At 41.0% G+C, this 17149-nt stretch overlaps 1 protein-coding gene across 18 annotated transcripts in view; it reads left to right on the top strand.

Annotated features, from left to right (window-relative positions):
• nfixb (nuclear factor I/Xb) overlaps window positions 1-17149 on the top strand; it is a 151869-nt gene that overhangs the window by 123715 nt on the left and 11005 nt on the right. For 8 of the 18 annotated variants that reach the window (XM_074696809.1, XM_074696808.1, XM_074696812.1 and 5 more), the window contains 6 exons: window positions 894-1014; window positions 1333-1368; window positions 1997-2127; window positions 4061-4135; window positions 11388-11516; window positions 16167-16342. In XM_074696809.1, the coding sequence (XP_074552910.1) occupies window positions 894-1014; window positions 1333-1368; window positions 1997-2127; window positions 4061-4135; window positions 11388-11516; window positions 16167-16342 (668 nt within the window). The remainder of the gene's footprint in view (window positions 1-893; window positions 1015-1332; window positions 1369-1996; window positions 2128-4060; window positions 4136-11387; window positions 11517-16166; window positions 16343-17149) is intronic. The other 10 variants (XM_074696815.1, XM_074696824.1, XM_074696807.1 and 7 more) reach the window with 6 other exon arrangements.

A 17149-nucleotide genomic window follows, 5' to 3' on the forward strand; every position in this document is an offset into this window, starting at 1 on the left:
TACATCAATCTGCAGATAGACGACACAGTGTCCCCGTTAGACCAAACTGAAATCCGTTAAAGTGTCTTCTTTTTACAGGGTGTCCGCGGGGTCTTGAAAACTATTCAAACTTGATAAATCAATTTTGGGAAAATTAAGGCCCTTAAAAAGTATTGAAAAGTCTTAATTGTGGTTTTATGAGGTATTAAGTTTCATAGGTATTCAAGCTTTGACCCAAAAAATATCCATAAATATTTATTTTCCTCCTTGCAACTGTCCCCTGATTGGGACAATCAACATTCAGCCGATAAGATTCTAAAATAGAATAGAATAGAAAAGAATAGAGTTACTTTATTGATCCCAAACTGGAAAATTGTTGTGTTAACAGCAGAAATCGATGGAGTCAGTAGAAAAAGTAAGTTTTTAGTAACAATGTCTTATTAGACTTAAATTGAACCACATTCACCTGACAAATCCAGAAAAATGTCTTATTTTAAGATGTTAGAGAAAAAATTGATGCCTGCTTTGCTTGTAAAAGGGAAAAAATCTTCCAGTGGGGAAAGAAAAATTGAGAAATCTAACCAAAAAATGAGCAATAAGAAAACACTGAACAATGTGGACGGTAATAAAAGTGATTTCTGTAGAAATGTACTCGATATTTCTCTGGAAATACTCTGATTTTGCAATTTTAAACACAGATAACAAACTAGGGCCATGATGCAATGCAATCTGAATATTATTAAGAAACTTCAGTCCAGTCAAACATGGTACACATCCAGCTCATAAAAAGCAGTGTAATGAAGTGAACAATGATTGATAAATGCCATCTTTTTTATGGAAACATGTTGTTTTCATTATGAAGGTGCAAACTGTTTGATATTCTCTCTGCTTCTGTCTGTGCCTGCAATCCTCAGCCCCAGTTGCTACAGCAACAGGCCCCAACTTCTCCTTGGCTGACCTGGACAGCCCCGGCTACTACAACATCAACCAGGTGACCCTGGGACGGCGCTCCATCACCTCGACTCCTTCTACCAGGTGTGGAAACATGACAGTACACTGAATCAAAACACACACGCTTAATATGTTCTTTTCCTCTGTTCTGATGTTTTCATTTCTAAGTTCTTTAACCTCTTAACACTGCTGTATTCGAAATGCCAAGCCTGCTCTGCTTTTTTGATTGCGGTCTTTCTTTTCCCCTTTCTTCCCCCCTTTTTCCTTCTTCACCACTAATCCTTCTCATTCCTCATTTTTTCCCACCAATCTGTCCTTCATTCTGTCCGTGCCTGTGTCTCTGTCTCTGTTATTTCCCCTTTGCTCCCTCTGCTGTCCTCTTTCGCTCATCTTACGCTGCAGGACTGAAATGGAGCTTTATGCAAGTCTCCCACGGAGGTAGTTACACTCATTACTGAATATCTCCCTTGATACTAATGTAACACAGACCCCTGCATTATGCTCTCACAAAAGCCACACACGCATGCTGTCACTCAGATACGCACAAGAGCACACATATATTTAAACATTTTGGATCAGCAGTGAAACACTGCGCGTTCACTACCTCCTTTATTTTATTGGTCACAGATGTGAGTCTATAAGAATCTGCAAACACATGCATAAATGCATTCCAGCATCACTGTGCTCACTTTCTGCTCTCAGTTTCTGGCATGAGGCTGCTTCAGGCCAGTATGCACACAGCATGTCGAACAAATTCTGGCCTCATCTTTGTCTCACTGTCTCTAGTTGAGCTGCATGTCGCCCCAAGCGAGAACATAACAAGAAAACAAAACACTGAAGGAAAATGAAACCTTTTTGAATTTGTATTACATTTGATTTCATGGAGACATGTCTGATTGAAATAAGCACGAGCATTTGTCCTCAAATGTCCCAGAGATGATATGTGCACATTCATTACAGTCTAAATATGCCCAGTAGCTTCTTTGTAGCTTCTAGGAAAACCTAGGTTTGCATGCAAGTCCGTAAAAACAGAAAATGAAAACCAGCCCTCTTTCTTCCCTCTCAGCTCCAACAAACGCAAGTCAATTGACGACAGCGAGATGGAGAGCCCGGTGGACGATGTCTTCTACTCAGGCCGCTCCCCGGCGGCTGGCAGCAGCTCTCAGTCCAGCGGTTGGCCTAATGATGTGGATGCAGGTAATTCTGCAACAACCTCTTCATCAGATTCTCCTGGAGCTGGGCAGAGGTCCAAGTCAAATCAGGCACAAAATGTGGCTCATTTAAAATTATTATCTAACTAATAATGATTTGATGGAGACTGAGGCACAAACAACTCCATCAGTTTGTTTCTTCTTCAGGGAATTTCATTTCATTAAACTCTTAAGCCCCTGAAAAAATCATCACATTTTATTTTTGATCTTCACTTTAAAAGAATTCCTCAATATTAAAGAAAATGTATATATGTTCTTCATTTTGAAGAATTAAATGAAAGACTGGTGCCATTATTCTGACATCTGAACAATAACAAGTGGGAAACCTGTTGCCCGTCATCTCTATTAGCTGGTATCAATCTTTTTATTTGACAGTCAGCAGGAGGGAGGGTTTTTTGCTAAGTTTCAGAAGCTAATTTAAAAAATGCTTTTTGGGGCTTTTTAATGCAAATATATCTCTCCTGATTTGACATGAACCTGAAGCCACAGCTCCACTCCTTCCTCCATTCTCTCCATCACATGATTCCCTCTTCATATCAACTATCCTTTACATCCTCTTCCATCCACAACTGCTAGTCCTCTTATAACTTTAAACCCAAAGTGCAGAAAAGGCCTGTTTAATGCAGATGGACCATCATTTTGTCAGGGCCAGGTGTTGGTGACTTAAAGGGCAAGTTTATGAGAAATACATATTTATCTTTTTTCAATTTTAACGTCCACATGTTTCTGGTTTTGTTTGCTGAGGTTTTGAGACTTCTACTGCTCCATCTTCTGTCATTACCCCAGTACAAAAAAACTTTTTTGAACCTCTCTTAAATGACACTTTACTGTCTGTTTTTCTAATATAACTTTTACTTGAAAACCCAGAAGTGTTATTGGTGTGTACTGACTCTTTAAACCTCTGCAAATATAAACTGAAAAAAAATCCTGCATGGTGAACTTTACACTTAAAGTTCACTGACCTATTTTATCTTTTTGTGTGTTGTATGAAAAATAGGTGTCCTATGCTCTTATGACACTAGCTCATGTAGGTGTGTGTGAATTTTTGCCAGGTGTGTGTGAGTGACTGAGCCTCATACTGTTTTTATAACACAAAAGATACTTTTTCACTTTTTAATCAGAAGTGAATGAGAAGCTAAGCACAATTTAAATAGAACTAATTCGAAGCTGAAACTAACAGCTTGTTAGCTTAAATGGGATAAATTAATTTAATTATTACACTTTAGACATATTTAACATACTGTTGTACTCTTTAAGCTGAAATGGTGCCATTTAAGATCAAACCAGCAGCTCACTGACTTTTTAATTTGTACTTATTATGCATTGAACCAAAGAGTTATTTTTTTATGAGCTTTAGAACTGCTGGCAGGTAGATTTCATCGCCAACACTCACACTGTACCAACAAGTATTGGTTTAACCTACAGAAAGACTGATCAGACTTAGGGAGGAAGTAGAAGTCATGTGTTGTAGTTTTTTTTCTAACTGTTGGGTTTGTGTTGATTTTGAAATGAGTGAAGTGAGTCATGGTTGGGAATGTTTGAAGGGAGGGAGGTCCAGAGTCACCTTTCAGTTTGCATGTATTACCACTGTGACTGGGGCCTGGTCAGTTGTACTCACTGTAGCCCATAATATCTCTTGAGTACAGTTTTTAACCTCAGGGATTTTACTAAATTCACGTCTTCTCTGATTTATATCTGTCACTCCCACTCACATGCTGCCGTTTTAATATTGCCAGCAGTAATGATGTTACTATTTTATGAACATTTGCTGCACTCTGTTAAATTCCCGTATGCCCATTATTTAACCACCCTTTTCTCTCCCCTTCCATCTTTCCGCCTCCCTCACTCTATCTCTGTCTTTTCCTCTCCTCCCCTCTTCCATTGTTAACTCTTCCCTTCTCCCCTGTTTGGCCTTTCAGTGCAGCACCATTTGGCCAGTGTGCAGGAGAGGAAGATTAAGCATGAGAGCGATGGAGTGCAGTTTCCTTACCATGGTTAGAACAACATTAAACATTATACTGTGTACATGTATACATGCTCTTCCTCAGCTCACACCTACCTCGATTTGTATTCATCTTCTGTCCTGTTTTTAAATCTGTTTGCACTTCCTGTGAGCTCTCTGAGCACTTCTGCGTTTCCCATTCCCCCTTTTTCTCTACTTTCCTCGTCTCTTTCTTTTTCATCCCTCTCTTGTGTCTTGTTCTCTGGCTATGCTGCCGCTGGGTGGGGTTGTGTTTTTTACCAGATGTCTGCTGTTGTCCATTGTGGGTTTACCAAAGCCTTTTGGTAGCCCAGTAGCTCCATAATGTCCACTGCCTGTCTGCTTCAGAGATGCTGTTGTAAATCTGTAAAAGAAATCAAAAATCTAGGAGGATGGAGACATCCCCAATGTATTAAAAAAAAAATCACAAATTACTCTTACACGCCGTCTGATAAACAATCCACTTGCAAATGTGTAATTATGTGCAGAATCTTGTCCAAAAACCACATTGTAGTAACACACCACATGCATACAAACAGTGTCTCAGAGGCAGTGTGATTTTGTCAGCATCAATCAGCGAAGTGCTTCGGGTGTCGTAATTTTTTGTTGAGCCCTGAGAGAAAACACAAGCAGTGAAGATAGAAAGAGGGAGGATGTGTGTGAGTGTATGTGTGTGTGTGAGTGAATGAGGGTTTGGTGAGTAGCTGTGTTAGCCAGTTGTTTGGACAGAGCTGTTGAGTGGCGTCCCACCTGCCGTCGGCCTGACTCAACCGTGTCTGAAAGATAGCGCCGGAAAAAAAACAGCGTACGTCCCAAACAAACACCACTAAAGGCACTCAGGTGTGTCATCCATGCGAGAGGCACCTTCTGTCTCCGAGACATGCTTACTCACCAACACGCACATTCACAAATGGCATGCAGACACACACACACACACACACACACACACACACACACACGCGAGACAAGATTTAATCTCTTTCACTGATTTACATTCACACACACATAAACACACAGGCACTCCCCAATCTGGAGAGGAGCAGCGTTCCGGTCCAGATGGCGCCTCCATGTGTCTACAGCAAAGGGAGCTACTGGGTTACAGCAGACATCTGTTCTGGTGGTGGTGGTGGTGGTGTTGGGAGTGAGAGATGAGGAGGGATGGAGGAGGGAAGGTGGGAAGGGGGGTGGGTACTCCTCCGCCTCTGCTTGTGCTTGCTCTGGAGGTGATCTTCTACCTGAATGAAAAGCTCTGAGGCATAGCAGGTGATCATGTAATTCATCATTAAGTCTGCTGTATCCCACCCTGCTCTGCTCCACTCTCTCCTCTGCCTGCTTGCTCCTGCTGCTCAGTGGTGGAAAAAACAAGATACTGCTTCAGAAAAGTATTGGTAAAATTGACAGAGAACTCTTGTTTTTTAATTTATGATATGGGTTCAAAACTGTAACAGACAAATCAGTGTTTGTTTTCCTGGAGCATGATAGCATAGCGTTGCTGAGTGCTGACCATTAAAAGGTGGTCAGTAAGAGTCAGTGGATTACTTTGTTTCTTGACAACCTTAGTGACAAGTGTGTGAGCTTTTTCTCCCCTTTGATGTGTGTTAAGTATGTGTGTGTGTGGGTGGGTGCATGCACATGCTACTGGACCAGTTCTATGACAGTGAGTTTGTGTGGTGGCCAGCTTGTTAGCGTGGCAAGACTACAGGGTCATGGGAGCAATTGGCTGTCAGTCTGCTTGTGCTGTGTGCCAGGAGCAGGACACAGAAATAATGTAGAACAAACAACTGAGTGTGTGTGTGTGTGTGTGTGTGTGTGTGTGTGTGTGTGTGTGTGTGTGTGTGTGTGTGTGTGTGTGTGTGTCTGTGTGTGTGTGAGAGAGAGAGGGCTCTCACACACACACATATTCACAGATTAAGAGAGAGATCAGAGTAACTTCTGTTAGCTTTATCAGACAAAGCTTTCATTGGACATCTGGGCCTCATTTGCTGCTCCTCACTGAGAAGCAACGTAGTACCAGATATTTCAGCAAGATACAAACTAATTAGGGAATATCACAGAGACTAAAAACAATATGTATAATTTAAGACCGTTTATGCGTAATAAGCTGGTTTTAATTGAACTTGCACTGTGGTGGCATGCAGTCATCCCTATACATACCACAAGGGAGCTGGAGCCAAATAGGCCTGATTACATCGGACGCTATGAATCCACAACATTTTTGGCTTCAGTTTATCGATTTTATGGTGTATGAATGATCCAATTTCTGTCACCTATTAACTCCTAGAAACTATTATAACATTATATTGGAGCCATAAATTGCTTCAAGTGTTTTTTTTTTATCAAAGTTATAAAGATGACGTCTTGTTTTTGTGGTGTTTTATCACTTAACAACATGCTACTACAGGGTCCAGTTCTTGAGATAATGGCGAGCATTTAACTTGTAAGACTCCTGTTGTCCTCAGTGGTTTAATCTTATGAGAATTATCCAAAGTATCATTTTTATGTGCTGCATTCTAGATGAAAATAATGTATATAAATATTTGCTGCATTCCTGGAAGCTAAGGACTTATGGGTGTTTTGCAGATTCTGAATTTGCCTCCACACCATTTTGCATGCTATGTTGTGTGCCTCAGCTGTCTAAAAAGATAAAGATGTAGCTCTTTTAATGGAACCAGGGAAAATGCAGTAACTGTGAATTATGTTTTATGCCAGTGAAAATGATATATAATGTTACAACAGGGATTTATAGAACTCCGTGGACTTTGGCGAAATGATGGGAACTACTTCCATCAAGGTTTTCAGTAGGTTGTCACTTTTTAAAAGTATGACCCCTGTAAAAGGAAGAAACCGTTATTTGTTTCATAAAACTCTTAGAATGATCCTATGGTATGCTGCCAAGAATCTTCTAGGTACTGTAATTTATAAACACTTTTCAGATTCAATAGAAGGAGATTAACCATTGTGCAAAATTACTGAGCAGTAATGATTACAGGAAGTGGGGTCTTAACAGTTGTTCAGAGTTGATGAAAGTCACTAAAAGTCTCCTCAATTGTTTCAAACTTGTAGTAGATTTGTTTATGTACTGAAAACACACTCTTCCTTTGAAAACATACAGCTTTTACAGTAAAGCATCAATAAGTTGTTCAAAACCACATCAGAGGTAGTTAGGTTCTGGCTGCAAAGAGGTTTTATCAAGTCATCAAGTGAATATAAGTCAGGTTGATGTCTAATTTTTTTTCAAGATAAACCAAAAGGCCACATATGGTGTAGAAAAAAGAAGCCTGTGCAGAAGTGCTAAAGCCGCAGTTCATCGAGTATCCACTTGAGGCTAGCTGCAGTAAGGCCGGAAACCACGTAGACACCAAGCAGACAACCCCCAAACTAATTTCACTGTCTGCACATTGTACTGGGGTGAATTTTTTTCAAACACAGCAGAAGAAGATATTTAAACCCCGAGTTTGTCCAATCAGAGACACAGCTCAGCTCACGTGACTAACAGGCACCCTGTAGTTGTTAGTGAAGAGACTCAAAGCCCACCTCTTGACTTAGTATTTCCAACATGGCCCCTGTCGATGGTTCGCTTTTTCACTCTGCTGAAGTAACGGGTGATGTAGGTGATATAGCGGAGACTGCGTATGTATATTATACACTCTGCAAGCTTATCACAAGGTACTTGTGCTTTGAGACAGAATGAGAGCTCAGTGAAGACACCCACCCCATTACTTCCTGATAAGTGTAGTTGCTGCTCCTTTTACCTGAAACACTGTTTTGTTTATTTTTCTTTCAATTTTGGCCCTCAGTTTATACAATTTGTCTCCGTCCAGATCCATCAACTTGCCTTTACTGCTTCGTAATTTTCTTTACTGTTCTTTGCCAGTTCTGTCCACGAAGTGGGATAGTTGATCAATCTACACTGAGGAAGCATGAAGTCCCAAACTGGCTTTGAGGAATCTTTCTCCTCGTGAATCAGGATTCCCCTTGCTTTACACCAGGGCCCTGTTCTACGAAGCAAGTTCAGTCTAGCGAGACAGCCTTGGAGCTACCTCGCTGAACTGAGCGTGGTAGCCGGCAATCTCGCTACACGGTTTTACAACGTTGGTTATCAACCTCACAAGTGGATCCAGCTAGGCAATGAGCGCGTGCACAGATATAAGGCAGAGCCCGCTGCATCTGACCAATCGCGAACATGGAGCAGTCTGGAGTGTCAGAGCAGGCGGAGAGAGAAGGAGCGCATACTTCACTCAGGAGGAGCAGGAGGTGATCATGAGGAAGTATGACGAGGTGAAACATGTAATTAACGTTAAAAGCAGCACTGTCGCCGCTGCTAAAGCACGGAAGGAGTGCTGGCAGAAAATTGCTGACAGTCTAAATGCGTAAGTGTAGTGGTGTAGTGCAAATAAAATATTTTGTGCCATTCTCATCCTGAAATAGCACAGTTCACCATGCACTTTTACTGGAACATGCAACATATCTGATTTAGTTCTTACGTGAATTTATTCATTTTTTCATTCCTATCGTGTTTACATTTTTTGTGAGACATGTAGCCCACATGAGCCCTACATGAATTCCTGTCACAATTTTAATACGGGTGATAAAATATTGTCATGGAACAGAAGTGTTGGCATTGAAGATCTTATTACAGCAATGAGAGTTCTTCATTCCCTTTAACTACCGTTAGAAAGTGTCATGTACTACCAACCCCTCCCTGGAAAACCGGTAACTTTCATCATCCGAAAAAGAGAGTGGGTCGGTCTCCGATGTCCACGGGATCCTCTAAGAACGGACAAGCCATTTTTTCGTGAGGGCTCATTGGTCAGTGAGCGGGGTTTTTATAATCCGCGAGTTCAATCTGGAACCTAACCTGCCCTGGAGCAGGTTAGCCGTTCAGCGTACGTTGCCATGGAGACTCGCCTCGCTGAGGAGTGATCCCGTGTCGTAGAACAGGGAATCCGGAACCTATCCTCAAAGCTACCTAGCTAGGCAGTAATCCTGCTTCGTAGAACAGGGCCCAGGCTTTTGGCGTGACTAACTAGTATTATCTCATACTTGTCTAAATAACCTTGACAAGATTGTTTGAATATCAGGTGCACTTTAATTTAGATTTTATGGAACCTTGTCAAATGCATGTAAGAGTTGCCTAAGAAGCATTTCTACAACAGAGGTAGGGAAGTCTCAAAGAGAAAAGAAAAGGGAACCATTTCTCAAACTGCACCATAGTTTTCACTTTTTTCGCTAATTGATCAGCCAAGATTTCAACTTTGTCAAGAAACTTGTTAAAAGCCTCATGAACACATTGTAACATGTATTCTTGTGCCCTACATGTCTGTCGAGACATCTTAGTTTTTTGTTCATTTGCTGTCCCATATTTCGTAACTCTACCAGTTAATAACATAAAAACCAGCCAGCTTATTGTATGCAAGCCTCCCACTTCTGTGTGTCACATGATGTGCATAGCTGAAAGTAGGCGCCCACCTTTCTCTATACTTATCGGAGCCCACACAAGCACAGCTGTGCCCATGCTGCCTTGAGCATTATGGGTAAATAGGGATAAAACATTTCCCAGCGTTGCATTAAAAAAAAGCTTTTCAAAAATCTGCGCTGTTAGATTTTATACGTTAGCTCATAAAATCTATTTCCACATCTCTTGGGGCAGTGATGAAATTACCCTCGTCTTTATTTGAGTGTGTTTGTTTTATATGTGTGAAAATTGTGTCGTTTAGTAGTTTACTGGGCTGTTGCTTGCTGTGGTTGTTCATCACAGTATTCTTTCCACCAAACAACGGTATGTACTCCTCAGAGTAGTGATGAAGTCTTTGTCCACACTGATGTACTTTTCAATACTTTTACTTTCTTTACTTTCTGGTTTATGGATTGTTTCTTCCAGAGTTTTATTTCAGCACATATCCAACATTGTGGTTCCCGGCAGAGGTCAAATACACCATTTGGCGCTGCTCCTCAAACCCTGAAATCTAAATTGTGCCTTTGGATTACCATATATCAAAATAAAATCCCTCAGTGCTCGCCACACAAGGCCTTGATCACAGAAGAGAACCTCTTTTATCCATGGCTCTCACACTTTTGGCCATGTTTCTGGTCCGCTGGTGAGTCTGGTCTATACTTAGTGTGCCTGTTTTTACCAAACTGAGGGATATTTAATGCAGTCCCTAGCCTGGGCCGACATTAATAACAGAGGGAGACACTTTAATATGTTTGCCTATGTGTGTCGGCCATACCGTCAGCACTCCTCTCCTGCTTCAACCCGTCCATCTTTCTACTGCTTTCCTTTCCAGCGTTTACTGGCAGTTTGCCCGGTGCTTGCCACCCAGTCTGTAGAGCTTATGAATATGTGTGTGTGTGTGTGTGTGTGTGTGTGTGTGTGTGTGTGTGTGTGTGTGTGTGTGTGTGTGTGTGTGTGTGTGTGTGTGTGTGTTCAGGAAGCACTTCTTTATGAAATATTTTGCATTTTCAGGGGGTAATATATATACCTGACTGTTAGATAAGCAGAAGGGCACTACATCAGAGGGTCTGTTGATGCATGTTTGGGCTTCTGTTGCTTTATGCAGTAGCGTAATTCATGCTGGTCTCGCCTCTAAAAGCAAAGAGTGCCCCAGATACAAGGCCATCCAGGCTCCCAGTCATCCAGACAAGTTCAGTCGGTAGAATTGTGCCTATTTGTTGTGGTTTGGAAATTTTCCAGATCAAAAAAAAAAAAAGAAAAAAAATACATAGAATATCAAAAAGTAGTTTACTTTTTTTTTCATGGTTTGCTCAGTAGGCAGGACTTTACTTGTGTTGCTACTTTACACTCCAGTGGTGACCATAGTTGGACCGCCATGGCATTTCCCAGCTCTCCCCTCTCCTGACACTACCCCCCAGCCTCACCCTCATCCCTCCCGTCACCTCCCTTTGCTCTGAACCCTGCTGCTTAAAAACATGGCCTCTCAACGGACCTTGCCCTTAACCCCCCCCCCTCCTCAATATGGACATGGTACAGCCCACTGACTGTACGCAGAGTATTTGACAGACAGATTGTGAGGACCCATCTGTATGTTAAGACAATCAACAAATCAATGAATGAATCAATCGATCAGTCCATTGATTTCAGTCAATCATAATCATTTGATTCTTGTAATCAACATAAAAAATGAGAAGTTTATATTTTGATTTATTGAATCTTTTTACTGAGTAGGGTCGAAGTAAGAAAAGCAGCCATGTTTGATTAAAACCTCGTCTCTGTTCTGCCATTTTGTTGATCCCCTTTTTGCCAGGACTCTCATCGCCTAGTTCTCTTAAGAAGCCGGGGAAATTCGATTTCAGCGCCCTGTCCTCCCAGACGAGGTCCCCCCGCATGGCGTTCACCCACCACCCACTGCCAATGCTGGCGGGAGTGAGACCAGGTGAGACCAACCCAGCTCCCGATTCCCCCCTGATCGCCCCACCCCCTCCTCCCCCTCAACCCCCACCATCTCCTCCTACCCACCTCTTCAGGGCCCCACCCCCTCACCCCGGGCACAGAGGTGGGAGCATTGTCTTTGGGAGATGAGAGTGGCTGGGAATTGGCAGGCGGGCACCCCTGCCTGGTGTGATCCTGTAGGGTGCGGGGTTGAACTGGTGATGGAGCTTGTTTGGAGTCTGGGTGCGGTGGCTTTTCTGGGTCTGTCTGGTGGATGGTTGCTGGTCTTTCCACTTAAGATATTTTGTCTGCAAATCACTTTGCTGCTCTTAAAATGGACGATCCAGGCTGTGCTCTGCTGCTGCCTGTTCTTTCACAACTTTTCTGATGATTTCAAGATGTTCTTATGGTGGCACTTCTTGCTAAGGATTTACACAACGATTTTTTTCACTTTACTGGTAAATGACTTAATGATGGACTCCAGGCTTTTTTTGTTTTCATGAAACTTAAACTTTCAGCAAAGAAAAAGAAAAACCAACCCCTAAATGGTTAAATCTGTACGCCAAAGTTCATAAATACCCCTTGGGATATAATAAACCCTTAGTTAGGACACAGAAGTTCCCTCAACTGCATAATTTATACATTCATGAAATTCAAGTTATTAGATTGATGATTAAAAATAAAGAAATTAGTCAGAAGATTCAAAAGTAATGGCATTTCTGCGTTCTCTCATTTCATTACTTGAATTTGAATCTGTAAATCTCTTTTTGGAGCATCTGTATCACATTAGATCAATTTGAAATGATAACCCTAGTATTTTGAGGGAAATAAACATGGATTTGAGCCTAAAATTTAGCCTACAACCTTTATTACAGTCTTTATTTCTCAAGTTTAAAAGGTGTCCATGGCAGAACACTGGTGACGTTTTAATGCTTCATCCCAAGCGTATACAATTCCAAAACACTGGAGGCTCTCCCTCGATCACATATTTTATCAGGCTTCATCATCAAAGGAAAGTTGACCTGAAACACTGGATTTTATGGTTCACTGCTCACTACTGGAGCGCATTATCAACTGAAGGAATCAGGGCTTCATGGTTAATGGACAGTTTCTATGCCAAAACCTTGGAGTTTATGGTTTTATTAATTTATGTGTTACATAACATACAGTGAAGATGCACAAGCTTAAAGATTTGTTGCCCCAAGCAGCAGGAACATGTTTTTTTCTTTATTTAATTGTCCCTATACCTTATTTACTTTCCATCCTCAAGAAATGAGAAACTTTAAATTAGTCTCATTGCTGCCTTTTTTCCGTCTGCCAAATGCAAAAAATGGAGCCTGGGTGTGAGTTGCTTTGTGAACCAGCTGATCCTCCACCAGGCTGAAACAAGCAGGTCATGATAACATCAGATATCTAACGTAGCCAAAGGGGCCCCAGCAGTAAATCACCCTCTGCTTAATTTTTATCACCGTGGCGCAGATCGAAGAAGTCTGTGCTTTTTGAAAGTGCAAGTCTGTAAATTTACCCAGGCAAGGAGCTCACTTGAGGTAATACCCATGTGCTTTAGTTCTTTAGCTCAGTAACATCAAAGGGTTTTCTAAGCCACTGAGCAGATGTGAAGCAATGAGGTTGACCGCCATGTCATTAAACCCTCCTCTATGGATGTTGACAGATCCTGTGCCTTTTGAGCTGTTCATGATAGTCCAAGCTTCACACACACGTTCATGTTCCCACTAACATGAATGTTTGTACACAATATCCCAGAAGTTGTCATTTCTTTCTATGATAAACAATGTCAAACACGCACAACCTGTAGCTCTTCCAAAGCAGGCTTGAAAGTTCTTACCGCATCATTAGCGATTGTGTGTTTCTCCCTTTGTGGAGGACAACAACATCCCACAACACTGGAGGATGGAGAAGCTGGGTTTAGGAGCTCGCTAGCTGTAGCTGTAGCTGCCAGGAGTGGCAGTGTTTGGGATTTCCCTTCAACCACATGCAGGCGTCTTACCAGATGGCCAGTCAATCACAAAGCTGACATGCAAAGACAGTCAAGACACGGAGAAAGCATTTTCACTCAAACTGAGGGAGCTAATCACGGCGCCTCAGTACTAATTCCATTAAATAGTGTGATACAGTTAAAAAATGTGCAAAACTAGCTTGTCAGGAAAGAAGTCCTGACGGCAAAATTTAGAAATGAGGACAAGAACTAAATTGTTAAAATAAATAAAAGAATGAATAGTTCCAGAAATTTTTCCAAATTTGTAGCAAAGGGCTTTTTTATAGTGAGCTTCAAGTAAGTGATTAAATATTTCAAAAAGCTTTTCTGAAAATTTTAACAAATAAAATAAATGATTCAAAAAGCTGTTCGGAAACTAGATAAATCAGTGCAGTATTAATTTAATAAATCTTAGTTAAGCTCAGTATCTCTGCCAGTTGTTGTTGACATGTTAGCTGAAAGTTATTTTTTGTTGGAAAAGTTAGCTAAATCTGAATGTCTAAATCTCTACATAAGTTAGATAACAGAACTGTATTAGCCAAACACATTAGCGAAACTAATGATTTTTTAATGACAGCTAAAAAAAAACACATTTATTTTGTGAAGAATTGGGTTTTTGTACTTTCACTCTCAAAATAATCATGTGAACACGTTTGGGGCTTTGTTATTGGTGTTCATTAAGGAGTATTTGAACTCATCTGACAGGGCTTTAGAGGTGTACCAGACAAAAAAACCTTGGGAACCACTGCTCTAGAAGGAGAGGGTAGGGGTGAGGGGATTCCCCTGATCCTGCCCATCCCCAGCCCGCTCCCAATACCCCCATAGTGTTTGGCCTTCCTCCATTATCTAATGGGATTAGAAGGGGGCTAATAGAAGCAGGGAGACAACTCCGCTGGGAAGCAGGCAGCCTGGCAGGGGAGCAGGGTGTTGCTGAGCTCTGAGGCATAGGGCCCTGTATGGGGGGTAATGCTGTGAGTTTGGCACTCACGGAGAACACTCACGCACACAATGTATAAGATTCAAGCACCACAGAGTGTTGGCAGCCCAACATGGGCAGCTGGGGGTCCTGGATGAGATGTGATGGGGTGGGTGTCAGACTGGCACAGCTAAGAGAACAGGCTTCTAATACAAATCAAGGAGATTTAGTAATGGATATAGGTCTGACAGAGAGGGCTTTGTGTTTGGGTTCAACCAACTGCTCCCTCTTGTACCTTACACATACATTCAGCTCTATTTTCTGTGAGCTCCTTTATTCTATCCTCTCTATGTTATAACAAATAAAGGAATGCTTTGGCCAACCGTTAATGTGTTTTTCAGCCCTACACCTGTCCAGGGTTCCCGCGGATCCTTGAAAAGTCTTAAAAGGCATTGAATTCATAATTCTAAAAATAAGGCCTGAATTGGCATTAAAAAGTCTTAAATCCAAATTTCAAAAGTCTTAAAAATTTGAACACATTGGTAAGATTTATGTTCATTTGAAGTAAAAAAAAAATAGTAACATTTATCTATTTTTCTAAACAATTTCCTCATTTACTTTTGTGGCAACATCGAGTAATCACAATAGCTGAACTAACAAAACGGTGATGTGGTTGCACCAGGAACTTTTAAAGCAGACACATGTCTTGGTTCTACCTAGGGTGCCTGAAGAGAAAAAAAAATGAGGAAAAATTGGCAAAAAAAAGTCCAAAAGTGGCTTTGGAAAACTGATTATGGCAGCAAAATTGAGAATTAAATTTGAAATTAAATTTCAAAAACCAGGCAAAAAATTCCAAAAATGGTTGTAACAGTGGCCAAAAAAGATGAATGGGGGCAAAATAGGCATGAAGTTGTAAAAATTGGGTTAAAAAAAGGTAAAAAAGTGATGTTTTATGTAAAATAAACATTAGGTTAAAATTGCCTCTAACCCGGGTAATTCATGTGGTGTTTTTGCTCGTTAGTTTTGTTAGTTTCAATTGAGGTTTATTGTCGACTTGTTTTTAAATTTGATTCCCAACGTCATTAAAAAAGTCTTTGAAAGTCTTAAATTTAATTTACCTTGAGCTGTAGGAACCCTGCTGTCATTCTCATACGTACAGACACAGATGCTGAATTACACATATGAAAACAGACAGCTTGGGCGTACCATATGAACGTACTGATTAGTTCTGTCCTAAATAAAGACTTTTGAGTGAATTTTCTTTTTACAAACTTTCTGAATCTGAATTGATAATGGAGCTTTTTAGTTATCTTGTTTGTACAGTTTGTGTGGTGTTTGTCTGCGTTCAAGTCTGAATGTTGCTGACTGAAGTTGTTACAGCCTTTCTGAGTGTGCACAGATGAATGCAACGTGTGTGTAAACCTCGTCCATAAACTATAGATTTACTGGAGTGATCATAAAACATTACGAGCAATTCTCATTTGGCTATTAACTTGAAATTAGCTTTTCTTGGGAGTACAGCTTTCCTTCCATGTGCTGCATTCTTAAACCAGATCGAAGCTTTATTTTGATATGTTGTTTTCAGTTTGTGATATGTTATCTATGACATCATGTGTTACTCACTCAGTGCATCTCACAACTGTAACGCTGTGCAGTAACTCAACGGTTAACATCTTCCTTTCGCTTTGTCCCTGCGTATGTCTCCACTTGTCCTTCTCTAATGCTAATGTTTCTGTTGGCAGGGAGTCCCCGTGCTTCAGCCTCGGCCTTGCACTTCCCATCTCCTTCCATCATCCAGCAGTCTAGCCCCTACTTCACCCACCCAACCATCCGCTACCACCACCACCCTGGACAGGATCCCCTGAAGGAATTTGTGCAGTTTGTCTGTGCTGATGGCTCAGGGCAGGCCGCCGGACAGGTAAGGCGTGCTGCCAGAAAGGAAAAAGAAAACTTTTACCTTTATATACCTTAGATGAAAACTCCAGTGGGTCACATCCTGAATTCAGTTGGCGTTGGAATGTTGAAAGACAGTTTCAAGGAACAGTGTCAGCACCTTAAAGCTATTATCAATGAGAAAGACGAGCAGAAACAACAGAAGTATTTTAGTGAAAAAATGCCACTGTAAATGCAAAATTAAGGCTCTAACTCTTGCTTTTGTTAGCAGTTGTTCAATACCATTACAGTTTTATTTATCATTTACTACAAAACAAAAACTATGTATATTTTTAACAAGCATGGGCTTTTACATGAAATTTCAACAAACTGGAGTCAAGCTACTTCAATGTCATTGCACAAATAAAACCACATACACCTTGCTTCATAAATAGAGTATTGAGATTATTGAGACATAGCTGTTAGTATTAATTTACAGTTGGTGTTGCATATAAAATGGAAACTATGATAAACAATAACAACTCTAGTGCACTCTCAAAACCTGAGCTTTGATTAACCACATGTGTTTTCATCTCTCTGGAAACCTCGAGTTACATGTAGTGGACAGTGCATGCCAGAAGCTGATTTCTTGGTGTTGTGTGTCTGTTTACAGAATAGTGAAATGAACAGGAACACCCCAAAGCAACACACTCGAAGCAGACACACTAACATTTGTTTATCCAGTTGGTCTACAAATCTTTGTATTGTCTTGTCAATGTCATTTTGCCGTTTGCCGTTTCAGACCCTGACTTTCTTACCCCTACCCTTTTATACCCTCCTTTATTTATTTATT

Source organism: Halichoeres trimaculatus, unplaced genomic scaffold (assembly GCF_033239565.1).
Source record: "Halichoeres trimaculatus isolate MK-OKI-2021-1 unplaced genomic scaffold, fHalTri1.1 fHalTri1_scaffold_20, whole genome shotgun sequence".
NCBI classification, from domain to species: domain Eukaryota; kingdom Metazoa; phylum Chordata; class Actinopteri; order Labriformes; family Labridae; genus Halichoeres; species Halichoeres trimaculatus.